The following is a 14,829-nucleotide window of genomic DNA, read 5'->3' on the forward strand; positions in this document are numbered from 1 at the left end:
AAATTGTGGATTTTAGAGAAAATTAAATTGGATTTAATTCATATAAAGAAACACTAAATGGGTGTGTTAAGACAATAAAGGGCTTTAAATTTAGATTTTCTTGGGCGGCACGAAGGTGTGCCTTTTATTCTGAAAGTTATCGCCAGAAGCGCTGTTCTGATCCGCGCTGACTTGGCAGAGGAGCGCTGACTGCAGACTGTATGGGACTGGCTGTGAGCAGGCGTGAAACGGTTTCAAAACAAACCCAGAAGTGTCCTCCGGTGCTGCTGCGGATGTATCAGGAGAGCCATGCGGTCTGGTTGTAGTTCATGATGGATCTTCCGTGTGTTCGGTGGCAGGATCACGTTACACGGAAATGGACCGGACTCGACCCGGAGCTGCAGGAACAGTGTACATCCTTGCGAGAAATAGATGATGTTTTTAAATGTGCTTTAAGACTGACGACGTGAGTAGCTAGCTAAGTGTCGTAGGCCCATCTACTCAGTCTGACACCACTAAATAACTGGAAGTGTTAAAGCAATAAAATATATGTAAATCTGACTCTGTTAACTAACAATTAGGGGATACTGTCCTGTAGCAGATTTTTGCACCAGTTTGGTCTTGTCCACCGTGAATAAACTCCATAATTAGTTTGCTTTATGTTGTCCATAAGTTCATATCTTTAAATGGGATTCTGGATAGTTTCTAATCGCATAGGGTTTCTTGTGTTTCTGCATGTTCTTCAATGGTTTCTGTGTGTTTTCCAGCCAGGATGATGTGGACTTTGTGCAGTCAATCTCTGCAGAATACTCAGTACAGAAGGACTCAGAGGAAGCAGCCAAATTCAGGGAGAGGGGTAACTCCAGCTTCAAGGCTAGAAACTACACCGAAGCTGCTTTGCACTACTCACAGGTGAAGACAATGAAAATAGTATTGGATTGTTTGATATTAGCCAGGAAATACAGACACTTTGATACTAATGTATACTGAAGAAATATATAAACAGCAGCTTGTAGTATTGTATTAAAGGCTAGCGACATCACAGAAGCATTTTGCCTCTTTACAACAGAATGGACGTCATGAAACAACCACTATATTGGAAGTGATAATGGTCAAAGTTGCCAGATATCTTGAGAGTCAGGATCATGGTTTTGAATACATCCATCCAGGGCTGTGTGAGTTTGTTTCAGACGACAAATGGAGCTGTAGACACGTAAGTGTCTGGCTGTGGCCCTAACTGACATGCCAGCATCCAGCCGCCAGAAACCTGTTCTCATCCTCCTCTTCTCACCTGTGGCATTTGAATTTTAAGGTGGCCTTTAATAGTAATAGGAGTGAAGGGCCTGAAAGCATGCTGATTTGCATACTGCAAAATCCAAACTGATGTAGTAAGACATCCTGGTATTTTTGTCAAACTGCATTTAACACACTATGAACATATTAGGACATAATCATACTTTTTCTGGTATACTATATGGTATGGCAGTATGGATAGTGGAATGTACATATGGTCTCTTTTGTGCACAAGTGACTAAACTGAACCTGTTTCTAACCATACCAACAGAAGTGACATTTTAAACTTTATCTCAAAACCAGAAAATAACACTATTGCAAGCTATGTTTATATTTTTGTTCAGTGTAGTAATAGTTCTAATGCAGTACAAAGGTTACTAAGTACTAATGAGTAATTACTCATCAGACAGTAGTGTAAAAATGCATGTACAGCAGCCTTCCTTAAACGTGGCATGCATCCCAGTCCTAATTATCATGCATCAACACCCAGCTTCCCTGTCTCCTGTCATGACAGGGCATATGCTTCGCTCCCCAAAGTTCGGAGCAGCTGTCGCTGTGCTACGCCAACCGCTCTGCAGCGCTCTACCATCTGCAGGACTATCAGGTGAGATGGTGCCATCTCCAGCAATTAAAAGATGTGTTCATCATTAAAGCCCATTTTAACCACCTCTGCCTAGTTGCTGACTGAAAATGGGCCTGAAGGTGTTGAACAGATTGTGTCATTACGTGATTAATTTGAATAACACTTGACTGCAAGAATCCTGCAGGGGACATTTCTGCAGAATTTATGTAGCCAGTGTGTTCACATACAAATAGATGATGATCTGCAAGAAGACATAATTGATTTTCTAATAATGTTTGAGGATTTCACTTTTATCATCAGCATTAATTCCCCAAGTACATTCCCCACTATGACACTCTGGTAAGGAGCCTTTCCAAGAACCAGTGAATTATCAGTGAGAGATTACTGTCAATATTCAGGTAGTTTCGGAACCACTGACTCATCTTCTATAATGGCTTGTTTAATTGAAGTCTGTTGTCCTCATGATTAGCTGATTGACTCAACCTTGTTTCGCTAATTTCATCTCCCCTAATAAAGTGAGTGAGACGCAGCCATTTATGAGTTGACTCTACACAGGACATCTGAAATGTGCAGGATAGTCGGTTATTAAGTGGCCTTTGGAAGTTTATGTAACTGCAAATGTCATAATGTTCACTCCTCACTTCAGACTTTGAAGCACTGGCTCAGTGGTGGAAAGTAATTATGTACATTCACTAATTCTTGTGCTTAAGTAAAATTTCCAGGTACTTGACTTGAGGATTTCTATTTCATGCTGCTTTATAATTCAACTCCATTACATTTCAAAGGGAAACATTGCACTTTATCCTCCACGTCATATGTCTGACAGCTTTAGCTGCTTTTAACATAAAGATTTTACACAATGAATAATACAACAAACCTGTAAAGTACCATGTTGTTAAAGATTAAAGCTGTGGTTTCTAAACTTTTTGGCTTCTGACATATTATAAAAATCAGTGTGTAGTCCGGGTCACATTTCAGACATCTTTGAGTAGTTAACAGCTCTACCAAGCAGTGATTTTTCCTTCTAAACTTCTTACATGGTTTCAATTTAGTAAATGTTCAAATGACCCGATAGCTCACCAAAAATCAAAGATGAGGGAAAAAGTCAAAGACTAAAAGCAGATTTGCGGATCAGAACTTTGCTCTCCCGTGAATTCTCTCCACCCCTTCGATTTATCTGCTGTTCCTGTACATACAAGTGTGTATAAAGTAGTTCAAAGTAGCTCCACCTGCAGCAGCTACAACAGTAACATGCTGCTGACACACACATGCTTCACTATTAATAATCTAATGTTGTCAAACCAATACTTTTACTTGAATACTTTAGCTACATTTTGCTGATTATACTCATGTGCCTTAAAATGTGTAAATATTGAATTTCCCTCAGGATTAATAAAGTAACTATCTATCTATCTATCTATCTATCTGTAATTTTCCTTATGTAGGATTTTTCATGCAAAACTTTAACTTGTAATGGAGCATTTTAACATTGCTTTAATTGTACTTTTACTTACTTACTGAACCTTGTAACAAACCTGCTGACATTGTTACCCATCTGCCAGAATAAAAAACAAAAGTAAGAAGTTTATACTTATTTTGGCCAAGAAAACCTAATCTTTTGTTGTAACAAATTTCCCTTTAATGTACTTATCAGAAGATAAAGATGGTAGTGAAGCCTACTTCCCATGAAAAACCTTGTAACAGCTTATATAGCATGGGAAACTCCTACCTAAGCTTTTGCACTGGATCGACATTAAGTTTCTTGCACCAGCCACAAGTTATCCCAGCTTATCTGTATTCTTTAGTGTACAACAAAAAAGGCTTTAATATTGCTTTCTCAGCCTTCTCAAGTCAGTGTATCCTGGTTTATATTAGCTAAAACACAGACTTTGTTAGTTTGTAAGTCAGTCATATTTATGTTTTTGCTCACCATCTTGGATTTCACAGTGGCTCACGTGTCTGTGTCTGTTTCTGTTTCCCTCAGGAATGCCTTGATGACATTGACAGAGCCCTGAAGAACGGCTATCCCTCGCATCTTTTACACAAACTGCAGGACCGTCGCACACTGTGCCTCAAACGCCTCTTTGTAAAAGCAAAAGAGGATGATCACAGTCTTACCTCCAAGAATCATGAAGGTCCAGGCAGAGTGAAAGCACCATCTGTTGGGCCTCTCACTTTTGGGATCTGTCCTCAAGCTGTTGTTGGCTCCAGCGTGGAAAAAGGTCGACACCTGGTGGCGGTGGAGAGAATAGTAGCCGGGCAGGAGATCCTCACTGACAGGCCGTACAGCTGCGTCCTCATACCGGGGATGGAGGAGGTGAAAGGGAAGGGAGGAAGGCAGGGAACGGGGAGAGAAGTGTTGTTTGGAACTGAGTGCAGGCGCTGCCACCGGTGTTTGGCTGAAACACTGAGTCCTGTGCCATGCGAGGGTTGCAGCTACAGCCGATACTGTTCGACCGGCTGTCAGCAGGAAGCCTGGGAGGATCATCACCGCTGGGAGTGTCCACTGGGAGCAGATCTGATGGCGATGGGTGTGATGTCACAGCTCGCTCTGAGGGTAACGCTAAAAGCAGGATTGAAGAACGTCCAAATGGCAAGAGAGCCAATCAGAAGCGAGCAGAAGAAGTCAGTGCTGGGCTGTGTTCATCATGACTCCAGTGATTCCAAACAATCAGATCAACCTGACAGTTCTATTTTATACTGCGGGGATTCTTACCTGAGTGTGTTTCACTTACTGCACCACATGAATCAGCACAGCCTGTGTTTCCTGTACGCTGTTACTGCAGCAACACTCTACCTGAAGCTGAGCAGAACAGGACCTCTACCTGCGTCTTGGAGTCATAGTAAACCCTCAGCGGCAAGAAGCCAATCACAGCACGAACCAGACGAGGAGGGAGGTGATGCAGATTGGAACTCAGAGCTGTGGCTGCTGGGAAGTGCATTTCTGAGGCACATCCTGCAGCTGAGGTGTAACGCCCAGGCCATCATCACGCTGCAAGACACAGGTGACTCTCTCACAGGTCTCGCAAGTGTTAGCACCATGTTTCACATTTAGTTTTGTCACAATTTACAGCTGTAACTGTGTCTCAGAGTCAGAAACATCAAAGCAGAATGTTCCCTCTTTTGATCTCGAGTGTCACATCAATGAAGCGTTTCAGAGAATCGGGCGGGAAAAGATGGATGACACAACTACAGATGATTCCACAGGCATGCAAATATTTTTTTAGCAAGTGTGACAACATAACAAAACCTCAGTAAAATATTTTCAGAGACAGTTGAATGTTATGACTTTGCAGAGTTGTATTTTTTCCCCCTCACTCTGTAACATAACCAGTTATGCAACCAAGTGTTTGTAAAATGAGTGAGAATGAAGTTGAAAAAAGGAATTTAATCCCTCTGCTTTTGAAGTCTGTAACTAATTATTAGTCTGTTTTCGATGTTTATTAGTGTGCTAATAATTTTGTGCATTAAGTAATTAATTATTATGTCAGATAATGGTGCTGGGAGTAACCTGGTAGATTAATAGCTAGAGCTCATACTTTTCTTTTTCAGCTGTGACTCTCTGGTAAAAGAAAGCAAGAATACTAAAAAACATCTTTAAAAAAAAAAAAAAAAAAAGATCTGAATCTCTCAGGGCCCAAGCTGACACATTTAAACAGTTTGTTGTGTCTGTCTGGGAGTGAAAATGTCTAAAGCGTTCAGTTTATTATCATAGAAGTTTAAGAAATCCACAAACTTAAGAAGTCAGAACCTGTGAATTCAGGAGTTTTTTTCGCTTAAAAATGATTTTTAACCATTTTTCTATGTATTGTTGATCATTTCCTCTAACTGATTCAGCTCTACAGCAATTTCTATGCTTACACTGCAGGAAAGTCCACTATAGAAGAGGTGCTAGCTTTAATAACTGCACCTTCAGCTATGAATTTGTTCCAGTCACACAATGAGCTTTAGAGTCTGTTTTCTTTTGCATCTCACAGGAGCAGCGAACTCACCGGTGCAGTCCAACCGGGAAATTCGCATTGCCACGGCGATATTTCCAACTCTTAGTCTCCTCAATCATTCCTGCTGTCCCAACACCAGCCTGATGTTCAGCACCGGAACGAGTGCTGATCCCTGTGGTTCAGATGTGCCTGCAGACGCCAGTGAAAATGTAGCTGAGTACAAACACGAGGCCCGTGGAGTCACTGTGACAGTCAGAGCGGCCAAAGTTATCACTCCTGGACAAGAGATCCTACACTGCTATGGTGAGATCTGAATAAGTTTGTATTATGAACATCTGCCAGGATCAGAATCATTTTGGTCTGAGAATAGTAGGTGGGTCAATATATAATTGAGGGACTTTTGAAGTCCATGGGATATATCTTGCATATGTTTTTATTAAATTTAGTAAAAAAATATATATATGTTTTTTATTTTCATTATAATCATGTCTTTACAAATTCCATAATTATTTATTATGGAAACAATCACCTATTAATAAAAAAATGACTGGATATCACTAAAATGTCAACTAAATAACTGTCCGAATTTAATAACAACCACCTTCTAATTAGCTAAACAAGAATAAAATGAGCTTATTCAAAAATTGTTTTGATTGTGTTCTTTTTATTAAGTTGAGATAAACGTGACAGATATTTATTGTTTGGCAATATCTCAAATTTTATAGAAAATAACAAATTGTATCTGTGTCCGAGAAATCACTTTCAACTAAGTTCCCTATTGCAAAAACACCTCTCAAGGAAGTGTGTTAATTCCAGATCACATGACCTGCTCCACATGATGTCATTTCCTCCTGAAGAATAGACTGGCAAGACTCCAAGGCTTTCTGAGTTATTTAATATAAAGTAGTGTGTGAGTCAAGTGTGGATTTATTGCATGTCAACAGGTTTACTACAATATCTCTATAAATAACTTTCTATTTCAATTACATAAAACTACAAATTTGGTTGTATATATAATATTTAGAAGAATCTTTCTCTAAAAATGCCATGTGGTGTTTGGTTATAGGTGGTCATGTTGATTTTAGGCCTAAAAACAGTAAAAATGTCAACTATGACACCTGTCAACAATGTTACAAAAAGTCCCACAATTATATATTGACCCAGGTGCAAAGTTCTAACTTACATGAAGGATTTGAAATCTCAGAGTGAAATTAACAGTTTATATTTTTAGTGTGTCTAAAAATTGTAAAAATTGTGGAGATATTTTTTTCAAAGAACAAATCCCTAAAATATAATTGCAACACTGATATGAAGGGGTAATTCAGAAGGACTTTACTCTCCACTGAAATTAGGTCATTTGCAGCGTGCTTCTGTAACCGCCTCATCTTGACTTACACATAACTTATGCTGCTGTAACCAACCATTCACATCTTTCCCCCTCAGGCCCTCATAGCAGCAGGATGGGGACCCAAGAACGCCAGCGACTCCTGCACGACCAGTACTATTTCCTGTGTCAGTGTGAAGCCTGCAGCGTACAGCAGGTGGAGGATGGAGGACAACAGTGGCCGGGTGCTGGAGGCGGTCCACAGGAGTCTGGACTCCTGTGCTGCAAGTGCAAAGGTCCTCTCAAAGTACGGTGTTTTAAAGATACATTTTAACAAGCAGTCGCGATTAATTGTGCTATGTGTTCGTGAAATCATCCTTTGAGATTTGAGACATTTTATGCGATTTTCAGAGAAGCGGTGACAAGAGAGAAAACGTGTTTCTATGTTCGCGGTCGTCCTGTGGCCATGGTTTGCCTTCCTCTGAAGTAAGCCACAGGCTGCAGGAGATCAGGGTCGACCTGGAGAAAGCTGTGGAACTCATGGAGAGAGAAAGACCAGGTGCTTGTAACAAAAAAACTACATTATAATGTTGAGATAATATGCAAATACAGTGGTCCCTTGCCATATCGTGGTTCACTTTTTGCAGTCTCACTGTATTGCACATGTTTAAATTGCATTTGGTATAGCGGATTTTTTACTATATCACAGGATTTTGTGGTATATAGGTATTTTTATATATTTATTGTTGTGGTAAGCGATGTTGAAAATTAACACTGGAGAAAGGATATCTGTCCTTTCGGCACTCTGCAACTGGCAGATGCTTTTATTTTGACACACACAGAGAACAGCATTAGAGGAAATGTGGCAGGAAGTCATTAAACATAACACTTAACCAAACTTACTAGGCTGATGAAACCATAAAAACACAAACACTAATAACACTGTAACACTAACATAAACCACAATAATAACATTTAAACCCTCAACAGTCCAAACTCCCATGGTGCATTGCAGCACAACAGTTCAGTCATACCGACCAGCTCTGTGATGGCTATATTATTGTAATGATTTTTGTGGTAAAATAAATATTTTCTAGGCTAAAAAATTGAAAACAATATAAAAAATGTATGAAAAATAATATTTAAAACATATTAAAAGAATATATAATTGAAATAAAATGCGTAGCGTTCAGCGCTGAGCTCTGATTGGCTCAGCGACCGTAGCATCAGTCTCCTGTGTCTCCCGTGTGGGCAGTATTCAGCAGCTGGCCTTGTCCATTTCACAGAGACGTCTGATCACGGCGCATAGTGTTGCTCTGCAGTGTGGCGAGTGTTTATAAAGCTTTAAAATATAAATAAATAGTAAAATAAATATGGTCACTAGTTTGCGGATTTTCTTCTATCGCGGGGGGTTCTGGAATGTAACCCCCGTGATAGACGAGGGACCACTGTATTGTTAAGTATCACTGTCATCTTCTTGCTATTTTACTGCTCTACCCTCACTAAGACTGACAGTTTTTATCCCAAAGCTGTCATGGCACATAACTCTGGCCAGCTTTGATCACACTAGCCAGTATGAAAATGTGATGTGCAATATTTTGATGGACAAACTGCAATATTAACACAATCATGTGCAATAATAACAGGTATCTATATAAATTTGAGGCGCAGCACCTAAACACTTTTGTCTACCTGCCTTTTGATAGTAGTTTCTACTCTTATTTTATTCTTGTAAATAAAGATTTTACACTATGCATTCTTTGCACTATTCTTATACTTAATATTTTATTGTTTTTTTTTTACTGTCTTTGCACCTCTACAATTTTGTTGTACTAGTGCAATGACAGTAAAGTCATTTGTATTCATACACTCAGGTGAGGCTCTGAAATTGCTGAAAAGGACTCAGTGTGAATCTGAAGGGATCCTTGCAGAGAAACACCCACTACAGGGGGAGCTGGCTGATGCTACAGCCAGAGCATATGCCACAACTGGTGAGAATAATAACCTGTTCATTCCTTAAGTACATTTACTTTTGCTAAGAGAATTAGGGGGAGATGTTTGTACTCTATTCTCTTTGTTTATTAGCAAGATATCCACGTATATGTTCATGAAAACCAGGTTAACCTTCTATTGATCCCCACTAACAATGCCAGAGATAAACATTCATCTCTACTAAACAGCAGGGATGTCTGTATATATGAATTTTGAATTTTAAATCTCGGTTTGAGCGACATCTTGAGAAGTACTGCATCTTATATAACATTAACATGAAACGTTTCTTAAAACATGAATAAATAAAACAGTAAATAGCATTAATAGAGATCTCTCCTGACTGCTTGAACACGCTAACTTTCAGGAAGGCTAATGGTCTGGTTGTAAAAACACTGCACTAATTGTTGTTTTTTTAGGATTAACCGACTTTAATTGTGTGCCAGTCTAGTTTTTTCAGTAGTATGCTGCATTTTAAGATGTTCAAATGTAAAAATTATTTTTCCAAGCAAGAATGTGGCAGCTGAAGGCATATTTTTAAGTAAGAAATAACCAAAAGCAGGCAGAGCAGCAGAATTTAATAGAGAGCTGGCGAATAAGCAAAGTGATGATTGGCAGCTTCTTGTTGTGATAATCAGCTAGATATGCAGCCAAAGCCAGGAAAGCAATGACAGAATTCTCAGACACCCCGTGGAGTCAAATAAATCATTATGACCCTTAGCTCTGCATCGTCAAGACTGGAGTTTTTTTTGGTTTTTTTTGCAGTCTTCTTACTGCTTTGTTTCTTTTCTGCTGTCTCTGCAGGTGACTGGAAAAATGCAGCGTCCCATCTGGAGCGTAGCGCTGTAGCTATTGGCTCCCAGTATGGAGAAGACAGCATAGAACTGGGTCGACAACTCTTGAAATTAGCTCAGCTGCACTTCAACGGGTGAGCAAGTTCTACAAACAGTGAGGGAAATTTTCAGGTCATGCTGTTTTTTTCAACATCTGATGTTAAATGTGAAGCCGCATCGCTGTTGTGTTTGCTTAAACTTGGGACATTAAACTTTAGTTCCTCTATCTATCCATCACCTGTACACATTTAACCTGTAGAGGGGTCAGAGAGAGTCTCATAACTTTTGCGGTTTTATAGTTTTGACTGGCATTATTAGTAGAAATAACAGCTCTGTGTTTTTCCCCCTGTCCTTCACCCAGCGGTGCCAGAGCCTCGGCCCTCTCTGTCATCCCCAAGGTCAGACGACTCCTCTGCCTTCACTGTGGCCCTCACTGCCATGAATTGCAGGAGCTGAAGGCCATGGAGGACTGTCTACGGGGGTAGTTTTAAATAAACACCACAGTGGACAATTTAAATTACGGTTTTGTACTCAGTAAAGATGATTAAAGTATGTGAAATTTTCTAATTGTGGTCCTGTTATTGTTTAAGAAGCAACATGTGCATCTACACAACTACCAAGTGTCCACAGGTACAGATTCAGGATATAGGTGGCTCTCTGACCTCTTGGCGTCAGAATGCATCCATCAATTATTTCAATTTCATGCTTCAGTGGTGGTCATGCAGTGTGAGGCGACTTAACACAAGGTACTTCCAGGTCACATGCTTCTGTAAGCGAAGCAGAAGCAAATGTTGGTTTTTAATGGTTGTGGATTTTTCTGCCTTTTTTTTGGGAGCCCAACAAGAAAATTTGTGTACTGTAGCAATTAATCCATCTATAAAATCTGCTAATACCCTCAGCTCCTACGTATAGGTAGCCTTCTGACCTTTAGATGGCAGCAGTTATTCACTGACTAATTCAATTTCATGCTTGAATGGCTGGAAAGCCAGATGTAGCTTTGACTCTTGAACCTACACTATCCTCCAAGACCTTCAAGTCCTCATAAGTCAGCTCTTTAACTGCATTTGGGTTTTTTCCTCTCTCAACATGTAATCAATTAATAACCGTGTCTGTAAGTGGTGAGGATGAATGAGGTGCAAACACGAGTGTGCTGCATGAACAGTGAAAAACGAAGGGGTCAGATGACCGTATGTGCTCCTGTAAAGGTTCATTCATTTTTAGTAAGGAGGGAAAGCTCATGTAGAGCAAAGAAAATAAACTCTTGATCACAGCTGGATGTCCTGAGGCGCCTGCCAGTTAAATATCACCAGTATCTGGAGGGCAGCCAACCTGACAGATGTGTGCGTACTAGTCAAGGTCAAGACAGAAAACTCAGAGGCAGCTGGAGAAAGCAGCTGATGAGCAGTTTAACAGAGAAGTGAAAAAGCTCCATGGGGCGGATATCTGCTGATTATTGTGACGAGAAGGTTGTCACAGGAGGGAAGGAAGTAAAGCCCTTCATGATTTGCTGGGACAAAACTAAGGTCAGCTGTGACTCAAAAGAATAGACACTATCACAGGGAATATTCAAGTGGGACTTTGCTCTGTCTATATTGTAACTTAGGACACCGAAGTTAGAGCAGCAAATAGACATTTTTGTCATGTATTGATCTGCTCATGGGTCATTTGTTCTATGAAACATCAAAAAATTATCACAATATCCTACAAAGAAAAATGTCAATTGCAATATAATGGCAGCCAAACTGACATGAATAGTGTCTTGTTTTATCTAACCTTAATAGTCATTTATTACAGTGCAAAACCAATAAAGCAGCAGATTCTTATATTTGGGAATCTTAACCATCAAATGTTTAGGAACTCATACAGTGACTAATCACTGTGACTAACTAAATCCACTGAAAAGTTCGCCGCTACACACTTATTAATCCATATAAAATCAAATGCAAATATACCAAACAGCAGAAAATCTGTGCTGCAAACAGAAACCTGCAACTTTCAATTCATTTTTCAATAACCACAGATTATTTTGTTTTATTTTGCATTACTAATGATATTTTGTCATACAACAGAAGTCCAGACTGTGTGATCTAAATGAACAAAACCATATGTCCATTGTTTTTGCCCAACAAATCTATACAAACAATACAAGACACACTTCAGGATGCAACACTGTCCAGTAAGAGTAACTTGATATTGTAACATCAAACTTTCTCATAGCATAAATCACTGAACTCTTGAGTTGAATAACACTGAAATACAGTCTGTAGCCACTCCACTGACAATTTGTTTTTCATTACCACATCAAATGTCCCTAAGCAAACTCTTAAAACTGGTCTTTCTATACATATTCATATTATGAGCAACTGTATACTCACACAGTGTTAACCTGAAATGTCACATAATATTTTGTTAACACGGGAGCATTACTGATTGTAGCTGAAAATGCACAAATGTAGAGCTGGAAGTAGCTTACACAGAGAGAAACTGATACAGACCGCAATCAGAGAAATACACTAATGTGGCTTGACATCCCCAACATAGAGCTAATGAAAACAGAGCTTTCATAATAATCCTAGAAATAATATAACTACATTTGAATGTTAAAATCCATTAATATTCCTTTATATTACACTGGTGAAAAAACGCTAGATTTCTCGTCTTCTTATGCAAATGTATGTCATCAAATACCCCAGGTTCTCATAGCTGTACCTGTGTTTACATTCCCTCTGTCTCGGGAAAAAATTCTGTACATCTCTGCTTGTTTTATGTCTTCGGAGCAATTTCTTTTTGTTTGTTTGCTTCGTCTTCCTGTATCTCACGGCTAAGCCTTGTGTGCTTCTATATCAGTCAGGAGCTGAGGGAGAAATGTGAGCTCATGTTCAAAAGGATTCACATGAGTAAACCAAATATTGAAAGATAGGGAGAGAGAAGCAGCATGAGAAAGGCAAACACAGCCAGCACGAATCAGTCTGCAGACGTCTCCTGGCTGCTGCAGTATCAGATCACGAATTCCCCATTTGACTGTCCAGTGCCATTTGAGGCCATTTCCACTGGCTGTGATCTTGGGCTTATCAGATGTCTTTGTTATACATAATGCAATCAAAAATGGCCAGACCGCAAACAAAAAGCTGTGGCGTGTGTATTCTGTAACAAGGCCTGCGTCAATATCAGTAACACAGACCGACAGAGTTACTACCGGCTTAGTTGGCCTGACTCAACTTGTCTGCTGTAAGTCGCCTGTTATCAACATTACAACCTCCCCAGCATGAATTATACACACAGATACCATAACAATGAACTGAGACCTCCAGTCAGAAGGTGTGGCTGGAATGGTAAAGTGAAAGAAAAGACCAACACGCTGACTGTGAAGTCATCCCCTGGAACACATTGTAAACAGTTACTAATGGTAAAATCAGCAACACATCACATCCTGGTTCAACCACGTTAGATCTTTTTCACAGCACATATACAGTCATGGAAAAAATTATTAGACCACCCTTGTTTTCTTCAATTTCTTGTTCATTTCAATGCCTGGTACCACTAAAGGTATATTACTTGAAGAATACAATGAACACAACAAAAAATGTAACTGATTCCATAATACTTTATGTCCTACAGATATTCCCTCATTTGGTGTTTTAATCATGGTGGTATAAAAAGCTGTCCAACATTTTATTTCAAAAGCTCCCATAGGTGTTTAGTGTGATTGAGATCTGGTGACTGTGAAGGCCATAGCATATGATCGACGTCATTTTTATACACAAGTGTATTCATCCCTATGGATTAGCGCATTATTATTCTGAAAGAGAGCACTCCAATCAGGTCAGAAATGTTTCATCATAGGATAAAGGTCCTGAGGTGACTCAGAACAACTTTGTATGGATTTGCAGGGATCAAGGATTCAGGTTTTTCCTTTAATTGTCACCCTTTTGTATCTATACAGTGGAAAATATCTTTTTTTTTTTTTTTAACCTATTTTGTATGAATTTACTGCAGTGTCCCCCTTATAATACCACTTGGCTTATATAATCACAAACCAACCCAACCTGAAACCAATACAACTTCTGCCAAGTTGGATTAGCACAGAAATCGTGATTTAAAGGTGTATTCCAGAAATGTTCTACAGCCCTTCAAAGCTGGGAGGAATGTTAAAAAATGGTCAAAACAGGTTAATGATCTAATTTGTCCAATACTTTTGTTTAACATCTGCTTAATGTTTGATGGTAGTTAGCCATTGTTAACATGCTGGCAATATTGGACTCCTCAGATTACAGAAAGCTCCTGCAGAACTTTAGTGAATTTTATACAGCTGCTCTCACATTTTCACTGTATGTTTGTTGTTTTTATTTTGCAGGCGTGAGTCTCAGTTTATCTGATCAAATGCCCATCACTTAAAATCACTGTCTAAAGGTTAGGGTGAGGGTTAGTTAAACTGAGAAGTATATTCCAAAAGTTAGAAACCCAAATCAAAAAGTAAGCAAAGTAGTTAACAGCTAACATTTCAGCTCTTTGGCAGCTGTTTTTCTGCTTCAATACTTCTGAGTTGCTGTTATTGCTGTTGGTTTTCTAATATCTTTGCATTCTGACACACACACAGCAACAAGCCCCTCAGCCTCCCTTTCACCACTCATTCGTCAACCTGCAGTTCTCGCATACTGATCTCTCTGAAGGGTCTCATGTTCACCTTTGCCTCCTTCCTCCCATCCTGATAGTTACATGAGCCCCCTCACCCCTCACTCTGGGAGCTCCAACCCCCTCAAACTCTCCAGTGTCTCCATCTGCCTTTGAGTGGATCCATTCCTTCAGCTAATCTCCACAATGCTCCATCTTTCAGCCCCTACTCTCCACAGCGGAGGAAATGTGATCCATGATGCAGGCAATGGTAAT

General features: G+C 39.6%; 1 protein-coding gene across 3 annotated transcripts; it reads left to right on the forward strand.

Annotated features, from left to right (window-relative positions):
• Window positions 1–194: 194 nt before the first annotated feature.
• Window positions 195–10,509, forward strand: smyd4 (SET and MYND domain containing 4). Of its 3 annotated transcripts, none has more exons than XM_023298523.3 (10): window positions 195–445; window positions 747–891; window positions 1,787–1,876; window positions 3,840–4,860; window positions 5,833–6,099; window positions 7,240–7,427; window positions 7,532–7,679; window positions 8,995–9,111; window positions 9,914–10,037; window positions 10,304–10,509. In XM_023298523.3, exons 1-10 carry the CDS (start codon window positions 309–311, stop codon window positions 10,425–10,427), a joined length of 2,361 nt encoding a protein of 786 aa, XP_023154291.2. In that variant the 5' UTR covers window positions 195–308; the 3' UTR covers window positions 10,428–10,509. The 3 variants fall into 3 exon arrangements, with proteins under 3 accessions (XP_023154291.2, XP_035798931.2, XP_054872938.1); XM_035943038.2 differs by having other exon boundaries at window positions 7,574–7,679; XM_055016963.1 differs by having other exon boundaries at window positions 276–445; window positions 751–891.
• Window positions 10,510–14,829: the final 4,320 nt, after the last annotated feature.

Source organism: Amphiprion ocellaris, chromosome 14 (assembly GCF_022539595.1).
Source record: "Amphiprion ocellaris isolate individual 3 ecotype Okinawa chromosome 14, ASM2253959v1, whole genome shotgun sequence".
NCBI lineage: Eukaryota > Metazoa > Chordata > Actinopteri > Pomacentridae > Amphiprion > Amphiprion ocellaris.

Bases quoted from the DNA above. Each gene is read 5' to 3' on its own strand.
- smyd4 (XM_023298523.3), top strand. From the start codon at position 309: ATGATGGATCTTCCGTGTGTTCGGTGGCAGGATCACGTTACACGGAAA. The intron at 1,877-3,839 runs GTGAGATGGTGC...TGTTTCCCTCAG, and splicing joins ACCATCTGCAGGACTATCAG to GAATGCCTTGATGACATTGA. The intron at 7,680-8,994 runs GTGCTTGTAACA...TCATACACTCAG, and splicing joins CATGGAGAGAGAAAGACCAG to GTGAGGCTCTGAAATTGCTG.